The sequence below is a fragment of the Pyrgilauda ruficollis genome, unplaced genomic scaffold, assembly GCF_017590135.1.
Source record: "Pyrgilauda ruficollis isolate IOZ18807 unplaced genomic scaffold, ASM1759013v1 scaffold23, whole genome shotgun sequence".
NCBI lineage: Eukaryota > Metazoa > Chordata > Aves > Passeriformes > Passeridae > Pyrgilauda > Pyrgilauda ruficollis.
The window spans coordinates 11,520,323-11,540,700 of record NW_024522539.1 but is presented as its reverse complement, the minus strand read 5'-3'; the positions used below and the strand labels follow the sequence as shown (position 1 = coordinate 11,540,700).

General features: G+C 56.3%; 1 protein-coding gene across 1 annotated transcript; it reads left to right on the top strand.

The window, feature by feature from the left end:
- Positions 1–4,523: 4,523 nt before the first annotated feature.
- Positions 4,524–19,626, top strand: ONECUT1 (one cut homeobox 1). Its single transcript, XM_041469209.1, has 2 exons — positions 4,524–5,624; positions 19,334–19,626. The coding sequence occupies exons 1-2, from the start codon at positions 4,544–4,546 to the stop codon at positions 19,624–19,626; spliced, it is 1,374 nt and encodes a 457-aa protein (XP_041325143.1). The 5' UTR covers positions 4,524–4,543.
- Positions 19,627–20,378: the final 752 nt, after the last annotated feature.

Genomic DNA, 20,378 nt, shown 5'->3' with positions numbered 1-20,378 from the left:
GCTGCGGTTTGCTCCGGGGGGTGCGGGAGAGCGCGGCTGCAGAGGGACCGCGGCGGCTCGGCCGGGCAGCGCCCTGCAGCCCCCGGGGCTCGCTCGGTGCCCTCTCCTTCAGCCGCCCAGACCCCCCATGGGGGCTCCAGAGGGAAGAAGGGAAGAGCCCAGCGCCCTTAGGCGGGTGGCAGGCTCGGAGCGAGTTCAGTCACCGCGCTGCCGAGCCTGGGCTCCACGAGGCTCCCCTCGGGCAGAAGTCCGGGCCCGGGGGGAGAGGGCTGCGGGAGGGGGAAAGGCAAAGGCAGGACCCCCCCGGGCGGGCACCCGCAGCGAGCCCCCGCCGCGCCGCAGCTTCCCCTGAAAGCCAGGCCCTCCCCCACCTGCCCCGGCCGGCGCAGCCCTCTGTTCTCTGTCTGCCCCCGACAGATGTATATGTTTTTGTCGCCAAGCAAGTTTCCAAGAAGCTCGACAGGGGAAAGTCTGGAAAAGTTAATCCCCCCCGGCAGCTGTTGGCTTTGGGAGCCTTCGAGCGTCACCTTTGACACGCTCCCCGTGCGAGGGGACCGGGTGCCGCAAGCTGTCACCGCACAGGAGGCGCGGGAGGGCGCGGGCGGCGGCAGCCCCCTCGCACGCCATTAAAAGAAAATCAAAGTGGAAAAGTATAACACAAATAAAAATAAATTAAAGGGGGGGAAAAGAAAAGAAAGGGAAAGAAAAAAAATTTAAAAAAAATAAAAGAAAAAGGGAAGAAAACCGATTCTCTCCGGTCGGTTGCAGCGGGCTGGGATCGCTGCCCCGGGCCGGGCCGCCACGTCGGGCGGGCCCCGGTGCCCGCGCGGTGTTTGCTGGCGTCAGGCGGGAGATTACGGCCGTTTCATGGTGTCATTAGCTCGGATTTAAAAAGCACACACACGGCACGCAATTCAAACAAGCAAAGTTGCGTTTTAAGTCCGCTCCGAGTATCTGCTGATCAAATAAAGACTTAAGGGCGGTAACGATTATTCTGTTAAATATATGGTACTTGACTGCACAAGCAGTAATTGATTAGCGCACCGAAATGAGCTCTCTCCGGCGCTCGCCCTTCGCCAGTGGGGCGGGAAGCTCCGCGGGGGAACCGCGCCGGGGTCCGCGACGAGGGGAGCCCAGGCACGGCACCCCCGACGGCGGAGAAGGGAGGCTGCGGGGAGGTGTGCCGGCCTCGTCTGCCCTGTCCCGGGCTTCTGCGAGCCCATCCCGTGGTCCCGAGGCACCCTGCAGCTGAGACGGGACCGGGGTGGCCGGGCCCGAGGTGCTGCTCTGTCCTCCGCGCCGGCGGCTTTTGCGCACACGAGCCGCTTCGTCGTTGGGTCACCCCCAGAGTAACGGGAAAAATATTTTAAAAATAAAAGATGCATGTGGGGCTGGGGAGAGCTGGGTGCGTTTATACGGCCACTTTTTTCTAAGGTTAGAGATTGAACCTCGACGGAGGCCGGCGTGTCACTGGACTCTCCAAATTGTTGGCGGCCGGGTTTATATTAATTTCTTGAAGAAAAATTGGGTGTTGCAATTTCCTACAAACTCGAGGAAGTAACATATTCGCTATGACGTTTGCTTTAATAACTAATCGCTAAATACACGGAGATTAAATATTTTTAATTAAACTGTAAATTGTGTACAGATATTGATAATGAAGAAGCTGACAATGTTTCGATTAGATCTGTGACATCACCTTGCGTTGGCTTGGGAAACAATCACAGCTGTTCACTTCGGTCTCAAAACCTTCTCGATTATTTTATTTTCTTATTGTATTTTATTGTATTTTATTTTTGTATTCTATTGTATTTTATTTTATTTAATCCTAAACATTTTCTGAGGTCATTTATTAGGTTTCAGGTTTATTTTTTCTTCTTTGGCAGATACACATTTCCTTATCTATTCCTCGCTATCAGAAATGGAGATACTGTCAGCGTTAACGTTACAAAAATTTAGAGAACTGTGGAAGCCTTTAGGACTGGGGGTGTCTGAGGTGGTAGGGACAGTGCGGGATCTGTACGTGGGATTTTTTTTTTAGCACAAAATAAAATACAGGGAACTCCTTGTGCCCACGGAAAATGAACGGTAGTGAGCAATTGATTTCTTTCGGAGACGGAGTTCAACAGCTCAGAATTCTTAAAAGCGTATGTGTGTATGTATATGTGTGTGTGTGCGTGCGTGTGTATGTGTGTTAATTTCGGGAAATACATAAAACCGCTGTGGAAATTCTCAATTTATAGAGGGAAAAAAGTACACTCGCTTCCAGGGCCGTACACGCAACACACACACAGACAATAGTTGTGATTCTAAAAGTTTCCTGCCTGGTGATTTTTGAGCTCCCCGAGCGCAGGCACACGCACGGGGCCGGTCCCGGCAGCAGCCCCCACGCCGGGCTCCCCGGCCACGGTCCCCGTGAGCGCCCCAGGAGCGCAGCGCTGCCTGGGCGAGAGGTACCGGGGCTCCGCTCACCTCCGGGTCTCGCTGCGGGGCGGGGGTGCGGGAGGACGGCCCGGACGCTTCGGTGCGAGGCACGGTGCGCAGCCCGCGGCGGGGCCACACCTGGTCCCGCGGGCGTTGTGAACGAGCAGCAGGGAAGGAGCGGGGCCAGGCCTGGCTCCGCCGATGGGGCTGCTCGCCGAGGCCCCGCCGCTGGTGCGGTACTTTGGGCTGAAAGCGCGGGGCGAGGGCTCTCGCTGCCTCGGTGAAGCGGAGAACAGTGAGACCCCACGGGACCCCTCGCACAGAGAGGAATCTCCGCAGGCCCTATCCGTAAAGTTAGGGCAATAACTCCGAGAAACGTAACCCCAGGGGCTGATTTCAGCTCGCTCCCAGGGGGACTCTGCCCCAGGACCGGCTCCTGGCTCTGTCCCTGCAGTCTGGCTCCCCTCGGGGCCGCTGGCAGCGACCGCTGCCGCTCAGCAGGGACGGGGCCTGGAGCTCTCGGCGGAGCGCAGGGGGGGTGACAGGGCCCCGCACAGACCTCTGCGCGGGTCCCGCGGGGCGAAGCGGCTCGCCGTCACTCTGCGGGCTTCGCCAGGACAGGTGCTCAGCTCCTATCCCCCGCTCCATGGAAAAGACACCGGGGTGCCCGAGCCCCAGCGCGCCGCAGATCCGCTCGCTGTCCCCGGGTCGGGCCGGGGCTCTGGGGACAGGCGGCTCCGCAGGGAGCCGAGAGCAGCCGCGGTGCCCGACAGCAGTGCGGGGGGAAGCGGCGCGGCCTTTGTGCGCCGCCGGCCCGGTGCCGCCCGGCCGCGGCCCCGCGGCTCTCCCGCGGCTCGGCTCGGCTCGGCCCGTCCCTCCCGCCGCTCGGCGCCGCGCACACGCTGCACTCTGCCCGGCGTGGTTCGTTATTGTTAATGGGCGAACAATAGGCACATCTGCCCTTTCTTCCAGCATAAAGGCACCTTAGCTAACGAGGGGGGCCGGCGGGTGAGCTCGCTTGTTCTCTCTCCTCCGCCTCCTTTTCTTTCTTTTTGAAGAAAAAATAAAAGAAAACCAGCGGCATGTCCGGCTGCTGGGCGCCTCGGGACATATGCTCGCCTTGCACTGCCGGGCACGCCCGGGGTCCCCGGCGGGGGCTGCAGGGGGGCGTCCCTCCCCATCGCACCGCCCGGCCGGACCCGCGGGACCCCCGGGAGGGGTGGTCGAGGGGTGCGGGAGCTGAGCCGCGGGGCTGACCCCGGGACTCAGCTCCGTGGGGCTCTCACCGCCCATCCCCAGGCCGGGCAACGGGAAGTTTCCCCGTAGGGCACCTGAGAAGAGCGATACCGGGGCACGCGGCTGCGGGACAGCGTGGGTAGATAGGACATGTGGGGCACACGGGGGGCACGGCCCACGGGCGCCGCGGGGCAGGGCGGTCCGGTGTCACCTCCGGAAGCTCCCGGTGAGGAGGCTCCGCGCTCACGGAAAACGCGGAGTCACCGAAGGGGCGGGGCGGGTGTCCCTGCCCGGCAGCAGAGCGGGGCGGGGCGGCCCTTTGTGCCCGGGGCGGGGGCCGCGGGCGCGGGGCAGCGGCACCGCCGGCTCTGAGCGCCGCCGCGGGGGGCTCGCCCGCTTAATAGCGGCGCTGATGTCACGGGGCGGGGCGGGGCGGGAGGGGGTGCCGCGCGCATGCGCGGTGCGGGCGGCGGCGGCGCTGCAGCACGGAGCGGAGCCGGAGCGCGGGGCGCAGAGAGAGCCATGGCTGGGGATGGCGAGGGACGCGGCCACACACCCGCCGCGGCCGCGGCTGCGGGGCCCGGCCTGAGGGAGCGGCGGCCCTAGGACCGGCCCGGCGGCGCCAGCCAGCAGCGGGAAAAAACAAATAAATACGTTGCCACAAAATAAATATTGAAAGGGAAAATAATAATAATAATTAAAAAAACGACCGAAACGGGAAAGCCAGCAGCCCGGCAACAGCAGCAGCAGCACCGCCACCACCAGCCCGCAGCGCTCGCCCGCCGCCGCCGGCCCGCGGGAGCAACCGGCCGCCGCCAAGAGCTCCGGGACGCCCCGCCGCCCACCAGATAGATGTGCGGTCCCGCCGCCCGCACGGCCGACGATGAACGCGCAGCTGGCGATGGAGAACATCGGCGATCTGCACGGGGTGAGCCATGAGCCGGTGCCCGCCGCCGCCGACCTGATGAGCGGCAGCCCCCACCACCGGAGCGCGGTGCCCCACCGCGGCAGCCACCTGCCGGCCCACCCGCGCTCCATGGGCATGGCGTCCATCCTCGACGGCGGCGACTACCACCACCACCACCGGCCGCCCGAGCACGCGCTGACCGGCCCCCTGCACCCCACCATGACCATGGCCTGCGAGACACCCCCCGGCATGAGCATGAGCAGCACCTACACCACGTTAACCCCTCTGCAGCCTCTACCTCCCATCTCGACGGTCTCGGACAAGTTCCCTCACCACCACCACCACCATCACCACCATCACCATCCCCACCAGCGGATACCGGGCAACGTGAGCGGCAGCTTCACGCTCATGCGGGACGAGAGGGGTCTGGCGTCCATGAACAATCTCTACACCCCTTACCACAAGGATGTTACCGGCATGGGGCAGAGCCTCTCTCCGTTGTCTGGATCGGGCCTGGGGAGCATCCACAACTCCCAGCAAGGGCTGCCCCACTACGCTCATCCCAGTGCCACCATGCCCGCCGAGAAAATGCTCACCCCAAACGGATTTGAAGCCCACCACCCTGCCATGTTAGCCAGGCATGGCGACCAACACCTCACCCCCACCTCCGCTGGCATGGTGCCTATCAACGGGATCCCACACCACCCCCATGCCCACTTGAATGCCCAGAGCCACGGGCAGATCCTGGGCTCTGCCAGGGAGCAAAACCCTTCTGTAACTGGTTCGCAGGTCAACAGTGGAAGTAATTCAGGGCAAATGGAAGAAATCAATACCAAAGAAGTAGCTCAGAGGATCACCACCGAGCTCAAGCGGTACAGCATCCCCCAGGCTATCTTCGCCCAGAGGGTGCTGTGCCGCTCTCAAGGGACACTCTCGGACCTGCTGAGGAACCCCAAGCCCTGGAGCAAGCTCAAATCCGGCCGGGAGACCTTCCGCAGAATGTGGAAGTGGCTCCAGGAGCCGGAGTTTCAGCGGATGTCTGCTCTACGGCTTGCAGGTGAGCCCGCTGCGGGGTGTTCGGGACACGGCAGCGGCAGAGCGGGGCCTCGGGCCTGGGCAGGCCGCCCCGATGCCCGCCTGTCCCTGAAGAGCAGCACCGATCCCCCGCTCCGCCTCTCCATTTCTCTCCCTTCCCCTCTCCCTCTCCCGTCTCGGCGCACCGGCACCGTCCGGCTCCTCTGCGCCGCGCTCAGACAAAGCCGAGCCGGGCTCGGGCAGCGCACTGCGGCGCCCCTGCTCTCCCCGTTCCCCGGCCGGGCGCACCCCCGGGCTCGCCTGCCGCGGGCAGAAGGACGCCCAGCCCGCCCGGTAACGGGAGGCCGCCGAAAGCCGCTTCGGCCGGCGGCAACGCTGCGCGGAGCGCGGAGGGCGAGGCGGAAATGCTTGAATTGGCTGCTGAACCGGGCCCACGGACGGGGTACGGGGGAGCCCCGGTAATGCGCCGCCGAGAGACTCTGTGCGTCTGCTTTGTGTGGGGGCGGTGGGCTCAGGTCGCGGTGGAGCTCGGGGTCCCGCTCGGGCTGGGTGAGCTGGGACAGGCGCGAGTGAGCCGAGCCCGGCGGGTGAGCTGTGCCTGAGAAATGCTGGTGGCTAAAATCGTTGGATTTCTTTTTTTTTTGAAATTTATTTATTTTTAACTGGTTGTAGTTATCATTAGGCCGCGCACTTTGAGTTTCGCGTGGATGTCTCTGCGTGAGACAGACCGGCCGTGCCGCGGCTTCGCTGCTCGCAGCCTCGCCCCGCGGTCGGCGCTCGCTGCCCGGTGTGCTCCCGAGCGGGTCCCGTATTGTCTGCTCAGAGATGGCCGTCCCGGTCCGTACCTGTGCTCTGCCGCCGCCTCCCAAACCCTCCCGCCTGCAGAGCCCGGGTTTAATATACCGTGAGTGAGGGTTTGTTAATTAAGTGATAGGTCTCCATTAATTTGTCCCTGGAGAACGCAAGACAGTCAATCCGAGTTGGAGCCAGGGTCACTGATCCGTTTCACAGACAAAAATAAGGGAAGGGCCAAATCTTTCTCCTTTCAAAAGCACAAACTGGTCTTGCACTCTCGACTGCCGAGACGGTGACAACTTGCGACCGTTTCCCGAGTGTGCAGGGACGCAGCTGGGCCACCACCGTGCCCCGTGCGTATTTTCAGTCAACCACCTTGTTCCAGAAACCTAAAGCAGAGCCAGGAAGGGTCCGGGGCAGGGCCTCCCTCCCCGCTGTAGCTGGCCCTTAGGTGCCCGCCGGTGGGAGGACGTTGCTCTCTTTGGCTTCCACTCCTGCGGAGTCAGTTTCAAAGGTCTGAGCTCTCAGAAACTGCCCTTTCCGCCTTCCCTTTCTCAGCAGCCACCCCACCAGCGAAAAACCCTTGTCTGGTTGGTGCTACCCGGGAGAGGAGGATGGAGTTTGTGTTTCCAATATCCCTGTAACGATTGCTAAGGCGAACTTTCTTCGATTTGGAGCGTATTTTTACGACAATTTGGTCGACCTGAATCTCCGCTCATTTGCATAGATCGATACTGGAAACAACCCCTCGATTCGGAGGCTGCTGGCATCCCTTTCCTGGCGCTGCCGGCCGGGAAGCTCTGCCAGCCCCGGCTGCTGCAGGCCGGGAGGGAGGAGGGAGGGAGGGAGGCGGCCGTGCTCTGCCCAGCTGCCGGGTCCGGAGGGTCCCATTGTTCGCTGCTGCCCCCAGACCGCCCCTTCTCCAGCCACCTCAGCGCTGCCCTCTCATAAACGGATCCCGGTAATCCCGTTAGAGAGACAAAGCCTCATTATTCCGCCTTCCCTTTCCGATGAATCCCGAAAGCTGGCACCTTACAGAAACAGCTTCCCCGGGGCGAAGAGGGGTTGGCAGCACGGGGGGGTCGGGGTGCCCCGCAGAGCTCTCCCCGCGTACCGGGGGCTCCGGGCCTCGCCGGGCGCTGCCCACCTGGGCTCCGGCAGCACGTGGGCATTTGCATAGAGCCGAGTCCCTGTCAGTGGGGCGGTCCCGGGGCCCCCGCCCCGCCCCGCGCAGCCTGCGCGCCCCTCCGCACCCCTCCGCGCCGCGCTGCCGGCCACCGGCTGTAAATGCATAAAGTATCGATTTTATTTTGTGCAGGTTTTAAACGTGTGATGATCTTACTAAGTGGTAAAAATCTGCCCCACTTGATATTGATGTATGAACATCAATTCAAAATAACATAAATTACTGCAGCCGACGCAAATTAAATTTCACGTCCAAATTATAACTCACTCCCGGGCGTTTAGAGAATTATCAGGTAGATAAATACCCAGAGCCGCCTTCGTTTCTTCCCTTTCTGATTTCCTGCAGACAACAACCGGGAGGCAGTGAGGGGGATGGAGCCTGCTTATTTTAGGCCTCGCGTTCTCGCCTTGCACTTTATCTTGAGTATTTGCCCCTTCCAGCCGTCCCTGGGGGATTCCTACCTCCCAGATTACAGAAGCTCCGACAAATAGAAGAAAAATTGGTAGTTACATGGAAGCAGGATTGAGGTCTTGACACTTCCTGGGCTGTCTCTTGAAATGTAAGCAGAACTGCTAATTGCAAAGCTGACCTCTTCCAGCCTCCATCTTATTCATCCCATCTCCCTTCTCTTCTCTGTTCTTTTTTCCTTTGTCTGTCCCACTCTCTCTCTCCTCTCTATCACTGAATATTTATCTATTTGACTGTCTCTCTGTTAGTCTTCCCTCCCTCTCCCTCGCCTTCATTGACATTTGGAAGGGCTGTGAAGGGACACCGAAAAAATAAATACAATTAAAAGAAAAAGTACATCCCTTCTGCAGCCTGCTGGGATTTAAGGCTGAATTCATTTCAGTTTGTTGGATTTTTTTTTCGTGTGTGCGAGAAAGAGGAAACAGGAGAGGATAAAGGAAGAAAAAAACCCCGACTTTGTCTTGTTCAGGAAAAAATAATCTACTTCGAGCCATTCATTATTGGAACTGCGACTGCCCGCCGGCCCCGCACGGACCCGCCGATCGGGAGGAAGGGTAGCGGCCATGGAAAACGCGGCAGAGACACATTTTGCGAACGCGCCAGAGGAGTGTAAGGGAGCCCAAGGTTCCTTAGAATCTGCTGCCGGAGGGGGTCCTGTGTCGATGTGCGCCCTCTGAGCCAGCTCGTCCCGAAGGGCCCCTCCGTGGGGGCTCCCCGAGCGGGTGTCAGCAGGGAGAGGCGCCGTGGGGAACCCGCGCTCGCCCGCGGCTCTCAGGAGGGGACAGACCCGTCCCTCCAGAGCTGCTCCATGCTGGCCTGCGACCTGGCTGCTATTTTTCATAGCTGCACCTCTTTTCCTCCCCTCCTCTTATCCTTTCTCCCTCCTCATGTGAATCCCGGCTAAGCTGAAGCCTTGGGAAGCCGGCGAGAAATTCTCGCCAAATTAACTGTAAAGAAATCGATGGAGTAATCAGAGCGTTTTCCACATTAAATATGAAATCTAATGACGCCGTTTGCACCTCTCGCCCGCCGCCGCCCCCGAGCGCGCCGGGAAGGTCTGGGCCGCCCCGGCCCCGGTGGCCTCATTAGGGGCTGTTTAATATTTACCCTGCGGGCACTTTGCATAAAGGCGTTTGCATCAGGGAGGCGGGGGGCATCGACCGGGGCCTTCACCGGCGACACTCCGAGAGCGGACCGGGCCCGGGGGAGAGCCCTTCCCCTCCTGACCCTGCGGACCGCCCGAACGGGGCCGGCCCGGGCCTGGCTCGGCGCACCTCGGCTGCTGCCGGTGCGGGGCTTGGGCCGAGGCAAGAGGCCCTGTCCCGGAGGGATCGGAGGGTGGGAGAGCACCCGGAGCAGTCGTGCCCGGTGCGCAGCCGGGGCAGCGCTGGGGCGCGCTTGTTTGCCGGCCGTGTCCTTCGGCGGGATTGATTTACAGCCGCGTTTGCCCTTCGTTAATGTTTGCCCAGCGGGAGGAGGAGCGGGGCCGGGCGAGCCGCGTTCCTCCGCACTGGGCCGGGCCCGCCCCGCGCCCGTCCCGGCGCAGCCCCCGCCCCCGCAGCGCGGCTCGGCCCCGCTTGTTTGTTCGCTCGCTCGCTCGGCTGTTTGTTTGTTTGTTTTAATTACCCGCCGCGTGGCGGGGTGGCACCCGGGGGCCGTGCCCCGGTCCCACCCTCGCTGCCGTTTGAATCAAACAGCCTCAAAACAGGGCGGATCCCGCCCATGGGTGCCGCCGGGGCCGCCCCGGGTCACACGGCCGGGCTGCGGGCGCGGTGCCCGCCCCGACCGGCCGGGGCCATCGCGCCGTCCGCAGCCCTCGCTCGTCGCCCCTCGTCGGTTCCCGGGGGTTCTGCGCCATCTACTGACCGCCGGCGGGCGGGAGCGGCCCCGCCGGCCCCGGCACCCCGCCCGCACCGGGCAGCGGCGGCGGCTCCGGGGAGCGCGGCGAGCGGAGGGCCCCGCGCCGCCGCCCGGGCTGGCTCCGTCCCCTCGGACCCCGCGGGCGCGGAGCCAGTGAGGCCCTGCTGGAGTTCAGCACCACGAACAGCGACCGCCGGCAGGGCCCGACCCCGCTGCCTGCCGAGCTCCGCCTCCGCCCGGGCGGCCCCGCTCCCGGGCGAGCCCCGCGGGGCGCCGAGGCCAGGCCAGCCCCCTCCCGGTTCATAGACGAGGCCAACCGGGCGCAGGTGCTTGCTGAGCCCCCCACGGCTGCCGGCCCCGATGGGGAGCAGCATCGCATCGATTATACGTAGCTGCAGCCGGCAATTAGTGCCGCGGTGCTGCGGCGAGCGGCGGGCTGAGCGCACGGGCTGCCCGCGGCGGGGGCCGCTCGGATTCGGCAGGGCACAGCCCTGGGGGCGCCTGTTTTGGGGATCAGTGCCTCCGAACGGGTGCGTGGCCAGAGGGGAAGCGAGCTTCCCTCAGCACGGTAACTCAGCCAGAGGGATCGGGATACCCCAGGAGGAGAGGAGAGGAGCGTGGCACCAGGATTGTGCCCGCTGCAGGTGACACCGGTAGGGAGCCCGGGCTCTTGCCGGTCTACAGCTGGTTTCTGGCGTGTGCGATTTACCTTTTACATAACCAGGAAGAAACGTGATAATCAGAGATAAAATCATCTGGAAATCCATAGGCCAGGTATTCTGGCTTTGCCTGTACCGGCATTAAACCACCGCTCCCGCTTTGCCTCAGGCAGCCTTCAGCTGTCTGTGTAGCCGAAGGGTCCGCATAAACTCCACACAAGGGACAAGAACTCCTCCGGGGAGTTCTAAGGTGACTGAAGCGTAGGAGCTGTTGCTGAAGTGCTGGTGAATTTCACCTGAAGACTGCAGGCATCCAGGGGAGTTTTCCCTGAGGACCGACTGGGACCCAGCATGGCCGAGTGTCGGGCGCTTCCATGATCAAATCGATAAATGTAGATTCGCGTTTCCGACATAAATCTACCTGGATTAATCATACACGAAACAGAGAAGTGACCGATGCTGACAGACTCTCTTTGGAAACGCAACTGCCTTGAGCCGTTTTGCTTAAGAAGAAGTCAGTTTCATTATGCTGAAAGATTAATTTATAAGAACAATTTATTAACTGAACAGTAGTTTTCATTTCCCCCCTCCACCCCACCCCATTTTAGGGAGATAGGAAGCCTCAGTGGTGACATTTTCCTTGCAGCCCAAACGGAATTAAAGCTCGATGCATGGCTGCTGTTCTCAGGGGTGTGGGCAGCACCGCGGGGCGCAGAGCGGGCACCGGCGGCTGCGGGCGCTGGCTGCTGGAGCTAGAATTGCTGCTGCTTCTGATAGAGGAAAGTAGTGCATCGGATGGCACGGGGGGCTCTTCCTTAACGCTTGCGTGCCGAAGCCGCTGAAGTGAGCCCGGGCTCAGGTTTTGCATGTTTGTAGGGTGCAGAATTCTGCACTCGTTGTCACATGCATTAGAAACCGGTCGATAAGAACTGAACTACAGGCGGGAGAGTTGCCCGCAGCCCCTTTTCCCCCATTCCCCCCCGCACAGGCAGGCTGACAAACGGCTTCCTTAATGTCCCCCCAACCGGAGGAACTTCTTTATGTCATCACTGACTCATTTCTCCTTTATTTGAAACATATCTCGTTGTTTTGAATACATTGGAATTGACGGAGAACTTAAAAATTGGAGCCGGGGAAACGGCAGCCGGCAGGGAGGTCCTTAAGAGCGGAACCAGGGAAACGACCCGGGTTTTTCAGTGAATGTGGCGATACTCAACGTTGCAGTGAAGGTTTTGCGACGGACTGCGTCGTTTCCACCGCTCAGAAACTCAATTTTCGGCTGCTGTAGCAAAGTCTCTGCCTGGGGATGCGGGAGGGGGCGGAATGTGCCGGAGTCAGCGCCCGAACGCCTCGGAGGCCCGCGGGGGGACTCGCTCCCACGGCTCGGAGCCGGCGTGAGCGGGCCGGGGCCAGGGGACCCGGTGCGGCTCCGAACCCGGTCTGTGCCCCGGCCCCGCGCGGGCGGGACACGGGCGGGGCTGGCGGGGCCGGGAGACGCGGAGGGTGTGAAGGGGCACGGCCAGGTGCGCAGCGGGCGGTGCCGCCCGGCCCGGAGGGGGCCGGGTCGCGGAGGCGGGGCGCGGCGCATAAGCGGAGCGGAGCACGACGCGAGCGGGCGGCGTTTCCCAGCTTGCGCTATGCGGAGCGGAGCGGCCGGCTCGCTTTCCCCAGCGGGATGCCGCGGCTTGGTGCGGTGCGGAGCGGCAGCGCGGGTGAGGGGCCCGTGGCGCGGCGCGGAGCCGAGCCCACGGCGTGGTGTGATGCCTTAGGGAACCCACGGTGCGGTGCGGAGCCCCGCGGTGTGTTGGGATGTGGTGTGGAGCCCTGCGATGCGGAGCCTCGCGGTGCGGTGGGATGCGGTGCCGCCCCCGCGGTGTGGTGGGGTGCGATGTGTTAGGATGTGGTGCGGTGCCGTGGGATGCGGCGCGGAGCCCCGCGGTGCGGTGGGATGTGATGCGGTGCAGTGCGGCCTCCGCGGTGCGGTGGGATGCGGCACGGTCCCCACCGTGGGTTGAGGTGGGGTGCGGCGCCGTGGGATGCCGTACGGAGCCCCGCGGTGCAGCGGGGTGGGATGCGATGCGGTGCGGTGCCGTGGGATGCGGTCTGTTGGGATGCGGTGCGGTCTGTTGGGATGTGACGCGGCCCGCTGGGATGCGGAGCCCGGGATGCGGAGCGCAGCCCCGCGGCCCTCGGCGGGGAGCGGGTGCCACACCGCGGCCGGGGCCCGCCGGTGCCGCTGCGGCGTGGGGCGGGGGGCCGCGCCCGGATAGCGCGATTAAAATATTGATGTCGTCGCAAAAATCGTTCATTAAGGCAATTTAATCTTTGCTATTAAATGTCCTTTCAATTCATTTGGGGTAATTAAGATGCAGTTTAAGTGATTAAATTCTAATTACTTATGCTAGGCAAAGAAATATTTGTCACAGTAATATGGTTAACTAAAGACCTAGCTAAAGAATTTTAACATTTGCTTTAAATGATATGGCAGGGAATTCAGGTGCTTTCCCCTGATTGATCCACTTAGCAACACATTCTGTAAGGGTGATGTCAGTTTGCTGAAGTGGTTACACATCCATCAACACTAAGTTTGTGTAAACCCCTGAATCCCGAACTGCTGAGTCAGCACTCCTCAGTCAGATTCACTTCATTATTCCGGGGCCAGCAAATTAAGGTCACTCATTTTAATACAGTGCCCAGGAGTGAGATGTTTACCGTTCTGGATCAGCTGGGATCTGTGTGTTGGCTGGGTGATGTCATCCTGTGAGCTTCCCATACACAAACGTATTTTCATCTCTTTTGATGTCATGAAACAAAAAAAGAGTATTCCCTGGATCTGATGGCAGAGAAATGCGACACAGATCAAAAGATCTCTGGGTATATGGAAACACCTACACACTGAATAAGCATAAATACAAATCACTAGATAAACAAGTGTCAAATGCTGAATAATGCCAGGATTAAAAAGAAATCGTTCAGTGTGGTCTCGGACATTTCAGAGTAGATCATGCTCTTTTCAGCTGAAAGGAGAAAGCTTTGGGGAGCAACCCGTGTCACTCAGGTAGGCTTTCATCACTAAAAAGCTGTGCGGGGCCTTACCCACAGTGGGCTGAAGCTGAAGGGAATGCTCTTTCAAGCCTCAGTGCTGTCTGCAACCTGCTGCAGCGGGAGCTCATGGCCACAAGCTGCCTCCACGAGTGGAGGCTGTCTCACAGAGCACCTTTCCAGAGGCATTCCATTCCCCAAGCGCCTTTGAAGAACCTGGGGCAGTGCAGGGAATCACTAAACCATGATGTATCAGAGTGAATGTCACCCAGCTGTTGTGGTTATGATTCAGGTCTAAGAGATTTGCTTGGGTTTAGTTCATGTTGTGACATCTAACCCTCAGGTTGCCGGTGTCTCCTATGCCCTTTTATTTTGTTTTCATATGCCCCCAAATATGAAGTTTTTGATAATTGGGAGAGGTCTGTTGTTCATGTGTCTCTCTGCAAGCCCCAGAGGTGTTATTCACATGATAAGGATGTAACTTATCACACTTTATTGTGTGTTATTGCCACCATGAATTTGCCATAAGCTTTTGGCTACCTGTTTCCACTGAGCTGTTGTAGCCAGCGTGATTAGAACTATCTGGGATGGCCAAAGTCCTGCAGCAGTTTCAGCCTCCTGTGGAAGCAGAAAAACTGCTGCTTTCTCTACCAGAAGGTAGAGCCTCCCACAGAAGAATCTCCTTCAGGATATTCTCCAGCTAATAGCGGTGAAGTTTTCATTCTCCACACTTGTTATTGGATACTGTGTGATGTTTCAAAACCAGAAGCAGATGATTTGGAAAGGGTTTCCTAGGTGGATGCAGTTCAGACTGTAGCTGAACTTTCTAGACCTGACACAGCAGAGATTAGAAAATACATTTAAAGAGATACTTCTAAAAGGGCTTTTTATGTCTTTAAGACAGTCCTGTACACAAGAGGTTGAGATAACCAAAAGACTTTTGCAAGAGGAGGGGTAAAAGGCAATCTCATACAAGGCACTTGGTGGCCATCAAGTAATAATGGCTTGTGGTCAGCAGTGACCCAGGCCAGAGCTGGAAACGTGACCTGTCACCTCAGGGTGCAAGGTCTCATGTCCCCTCGCTGGTGACCCGCACACAGTCTCTGTGTGCCCACAGGCTCTGAATTCAGCATGGCTGGGGAGACACTGTGTGTGTGTCTCTTGCTGGTCTGGCTCAAGCAGAGGAGCAAAGAGCTCCCTGTAAGCAGAGGTGCCCTGTGTGCATTGGCTGTGTCCCCCACAGGGTGAGGAGGCCATGCCCAGGCGCTGGTGGCTGTACCCTTCCCTTCCAGGAGCAGCTCTGTTACCCTGCTGCTGGTGCCCCGCTCTGCTGTGTCCCTGCTGCCCTTCCAGGCACTTTGCACAGGCAAACACCCGTCTGTGGGCACTGTGTGCCCCTGTGCTGGGGCTGTGGGAAGTGCTGCAGGAGGCAGTGTGACCCCAGAGGGCATGGCTGCTGCCTCACCTGCCTGTGCTGCTGAGGGCACAGCTCTCCTGGTGCCAGGCCTGAGACCCCAAATCCACCATCTGCACTCCTCCGTCCCCTGTCTGAGAGCTTGTTCTGTGGTGGCACAGTGGGACACCAGCTGAGCAATGCCTCTCTCAGGGAGAGTTGCCCTCTGACATCCAAAAGTAGCCACAGGGCTTGGGGCAGGGTTTGCCCAAGTGAAATTTTCCATTGCTGTTCCCCCTGCTTCAGTGACAGCTGTCCAGAAAAGCAACCAGCAGAGCTTGTGGTGCTATTTTATTATGTTCACAAACCAAACCAGAAACTGTGGGAAATTAGGTTTATTGAGAGCATCACCAGCTTTGTTCTTTGCTCCTGTTTTTTAGAAAGGAAAACTGGAGTTTGCCAGAAACATCTAGGTACATGTGTACACACCACATGCTCCTGAAAATTGGTGTATAGTAATCAGGGTTTTTCCTTCAATTTTAAAAAGAAATCCATCCTCTAGGAATGAAACACTAGATCAAGCATCAGGGTTAACACCTGAGCTTACTATAATCTTGACTTTTAGACTGACTGAGTAATGTTGTTCATATCACAGATAGGCAAAACATCCTCTTCACTGCCTCGACCTAAAGATGCAATTAGTGCATTTTCACAGGGGACGGGGTCCTGTTCACACCCCTGGCAGGGCAGAACTAATCCCGCTGTGCTGCACCCAGCTGGGGCTGCAGCAGAGTCAGCAGACCCTGGAGCTGCAGAGGTGGGAGCTCCCTTCTGCACCGTGCCCAGGCAGCTGGGCCCGCTGCCATGTACAGACCTTACAGGGTCTGGCAAGCTTGCTTGCCCAGATCCCTCGGGTGACTTAGAAGGAACAAAGGGAGGCAAAAATAGATTGATGGGTTGTGTCAGGAGAATTGCAAGTGTCAAAAATATCTGTTGCTCAGGGCAGAGGAAGATGGAAGTGACTGGAAGAGGCCAGAGTTCAGGACTGGATTTATAAGGCTCCTTCTGGCACTGATAATATTACATTGTCATATCTGCACGTGTGTTGCCAGAGTCAGGGTGACTCTTCCTTTATCCTCTGCTTTTCTCTTTTCTTAACAAGATTTTCTTAAAGGCTTTTTTCAAAAGGCATCACACGGAGCATCTCTCAGCTGGGGCATCCTGGAGACAAAGCACAGGGCTGCCTGCAGCAGGGAGTGAGGGCAGGGTGCCAGCAGGTGTGTCCTGGGGGAGGTGCTCACCTCTAGGGAGCACAGCACCCTGCAAAGCACCTAAATTCAGTGTCTGTGCTGTGGAAGAGGGTCCTCTCCAGTGCTCAAGGGCAGGGGCACAAGAAGGACATCAGTGCAAATTACTGTTATTATCTTCTGCTGTGTAAGATAAAAGAGAGATGGAGTGTGTGATAAATCGCTGTGAAGACAGGCTCTGGTGTTTTATCCCAAAAAACCATTTCATTGGATGTCTCTGGGGCCTGACCTCAGTGGACATTAGGGGAGGAGCTGGCTCTGGGGTAGGACCTGGCCTGAGCAGGCACAGCTGCTCTGCCTGGGCGTGACCTGGCTCAGGCTGCTGTCAGAGAGCCTGGCAGCCCCACCTTGCCAGCCCTTGCCTGCGAGTTGGCCAGTGTCTGTGCCTGCTCTGGAGCTACTCTCCTCATGGAGCAGATTTTATCCCGTGGTGTACATTTGTTCTCTGGCAAGCTGGAAGCTACAATTTATTATTAAAATTGATTGGCTCCAGTGCAGGGAAAACGATCGCAAGGAAACCCTATTACAGTTTTTCATTATCACTGTTATTTATTTTTAAGTGCTATTAATATTCCTGAGCCTGGACCAGGCAGAAGATGAGAGGTGGTATCCACCCCTGCTGCTCACAACCTGAGGCCTGGCAGTGCAAGGGCTCTTGGAACAATTGAGTGTGTTGGGAAATTTTTGCCCTCAATCTAGCTCTGGCAAATGCTAATGGAAGTAGAGCTGAAAATATTTGCAAAAAAAGTAAAATAGGCTTATTTGTATCATAGACTGGATAGGTTGTTTTTTGTTTTTTTTTTCTCCCTAGTAATGTGCATTTTTTCTTACCTCTGTGATGTCACTAGCATTTATTAAGAGGGTTTTGATACAATTGAAGTTGAGGAACAAGGTATGTTTTAACTCTTGGGACACTGTCTATGGAAATAATTGTTCAGGAATATTATATTTCAGGAAATAAGCACAAGTTCAGTAAGACAATGCGTTATGCAAGCTAATTTCCCAATGATGGTTGTTTTTTTTGTTATTCCCTACTATTTCAGAGAGCTCATGTAGCAGCTTGTGATCGAAGCCCCAGAGGCTCACATCACTAATTGAGCTGGCTTTGTACCTACTGCTGTGGCTGTCATTTGTGATGTGGTGATCCACACTGAAGCATTGCACAGCACTGACTTGGATCACGCTGTCTGTGCCATTAGGATTTTGTGACAAATTATGATCTGGACAGAATATCTAGGCAGAAGATGGAATTTGTGTAGTCTTTGAAAAAGGAAGGTGTAAAGCAGCATGAGCAGAAATGAAGCACAGCAAATGTTGTCTGCTTTTCTGCCTGAGCCTGTTAGCAGGGGCAGTCAGAGCTGGAGGCTGAGGCTGTTGTAAAGCTGAGCTCCTGCAGCTGCTTTTCCAGGAATTTCTGATTATCAAATGGTCAGACATGTATAAAAGATAGAGATGCTGTTGGTATCCTCATTCTGAATATTTGTCAGTAAATAACAGACTATTCTTGCAGCAGCATTTTTAACCCTTGATTTGCCCATGTTAGCCTCCAGTGGGGATGCAGATTATTTCAGCAGGAACCAATCCCCACAGTGAATTCAGCAGTTTGGCTTCAGCAGGGGCTCGTGTGCATCAGGAAACCTGGTTTTTAGCCCAGAAGCTCCACGGTGCTTTAGAGGTCAGGATGTAACTTCAAAGCGTTCTTCAAAGGTTTTCAGATAAAGATACCTGTAGGAGACATGAGCTTGGCAGCCCAGTCTATTTGATTGATGTGTGATTTCTCATGAAAGAGTATGTGGCTGGAATATATATTGTTAGGGACCTTTTCAAAAGCCTCTCCTCAAAGGGGACTGAGCCACCAGTGTCTTGGTCCCTGCCTGGGCCAGCAGAAGGAGCCTTCACAGCTCCTGGCTCCTGATCTGTGCAGTTCCTCAAATACAAAAGGTGGATGACTATTTTTATACCTCCCATGAGCAATGAAACCTTCATGCCAGGGCTTGCTCTTGGTAATAACAGAAGTTGTAGAAAGGACCTTTGCAAAGCAATTTGTTGTTTTCGTTCCAATAATCATGGTGTAAGTAGAGATACTGCACAAAATTCTTCATGTGGTCAGTACTGATCTCCACAGAAGCCAGGACTAGACAGACCCAGAGAAGGAACATTCATGTTACCACCAGAAACGCATCTCTCAATCAGAATTAAAGGACATTGTTAGAGAATGAAGGGAAACGGAGAGCTTCAGACCATTTTGAAAGTGAGACAGAGGAATCTGCCCTCCCAAGGAAGCTTTTATCCTAGCAAAATGCTAAGATGAGCTGGCAGACAGTCGGAGGCTGACAGAGGGATCTGGGAGTCTCCCTCACATCCCATCAGATCCTGCCTGGAAGGTGATCTGGGAGGCAGATTTCAAATTGCTAGCACTCTTTATTAATGTAGAGCAAAATAACATTCTCAAAGGGAAAGAAGGGATGATAGATGAAATAAGGAGCAATTCTATAAAGAAGATTTTCTATACCATTGTTTTTCATGACAAAACATGTTTTATTTTGTTTAGAATACATTTGGCCTGTAAGACTGTAGTAGCATCCTGCTTTCCCACAGTTCCTTATTTCTCAGTCAACAAAGAGCTATAGAAATGGATTGAAAGCAACTAATAATGGTGGAAAGTACAACCAAGGTTAACTTTAGAGTTCAAAATTCCAATCTACCAATCCAATAATTGAAATTCCACTCAACCTCCTAGAGATATTAAATAGTTAAATTCTCAGCACTAATGGGTAGTATCAAAATGTAAGCTCCCAGTAATAGCATTTGCTGAGTTTTAACAGACAACAACAAAGGTATTTTCTAACTTTTATTCCTTATACTTGTAATAGTTTATAATGAGTTAGAGATTTAAATGTCCCACATCCTGTCCAAATTCAGAAGCCGACATGACCAGTCCTTTTTCCCTAATCTGCCCTGTACTGTGCTCCCACACACTCCTCTGCCAGCCCTCTCTAACTGTGCTCCCCTTTCTTGCAGCGTGCAAGAGGAAAGAACAAGAACACGGCAAGGATAGAGGGAATACACCCAAGAAGCCTCGGCTGGTCTTCACTGACGTCCAGCGTCGAACTCTACATGCAATATTCAAGGAAAATAAGCGTCCGTCCAAAGAATTACAAATCACCATTTCCCAGCAGCTCGGGTTGGAGCTGAGCACCGTCAGCAACTTTTTCATGAATGCACGGAGGAGGAGTCTGGATAAGTGGCAAGACGAGGGCAGCTCCAATTCAGGCAACTCATCTTCTTCATCAAGCACTTGTACCAAAGCATGAAGGAATAACCACGAACTAAAACCTCGGTGGAAAAGCTTTAAAAATAAATAAATAAATAAATAAAGACAGACCAGGACCTCAAAATAGCAGGTTTATACTTAAAACTATTTGAAAAAAAAAATATTTATAAGTCCAAAGAAACCAAAGACTTATTTCACCTGCATTATGACTTTGTTCTAAGACACACACTTTAGTAGGATGACGACTTGCAAAAAACAGAGAGGAAGAAGGAAGCGAAACAGAGGGAACGGAAAGCAAAGAGAAGAGGAACAGACCACTGGTCTTACACCTTTGCCCATTATCATCTTCACCGTACTTGGCTGTTTAGTGGTTTGGAGCATAGTGATTTCCTGTCATTGAGCAGACATCTCTTTGGATACAGCTCTTCACGTCCACAGCACTTGCCATGGAGGTGTCAGTGTGTCCGTACTGCGTGCACGCCAGTGGGTAGGGACTTAGGGCTGGTCTCCAGAGAGGGCTGTGCCAGGGCACGGCCCACAGAGCGTGGAGTCGTCTGAATTCCTTGGAACGGTAGTGTGATTGTTGCTGTTTCACTGTTTGAACTTGGCTGGTGCAATGCCTCGAAACGAGTTCAAACTAGGCAAAGAAATTTTGAATGGTACCTAAACCAGTGCATTCTCTTTGTTTGTTAAGGAATGTTCAGATTTAAAAAAGGAAAACTATTCCATCCATAAAAAAAATCGACTAGCTACCAAAGAACACATTTAATAATTGTATTGCAGGTATTTTAT

Excerpts from the sequence above, each read along its gene's own strand:
- ONECUT1 (XM_041469209.1), top strand. The coding sequence starts at position 4,544 with ATGAACGCGCAGCTGGCGATGGAGAACATCGGCGATCTGCACGGGGTG. Across the intron at positions 5,625-19,333 it reads GTCTGCTCTACGGCTTGCAG|CGTGCAAGAGGAAAGAACAA; the intron begins GTGAGCCCGCTG and ends CCTTTCTTGCAG.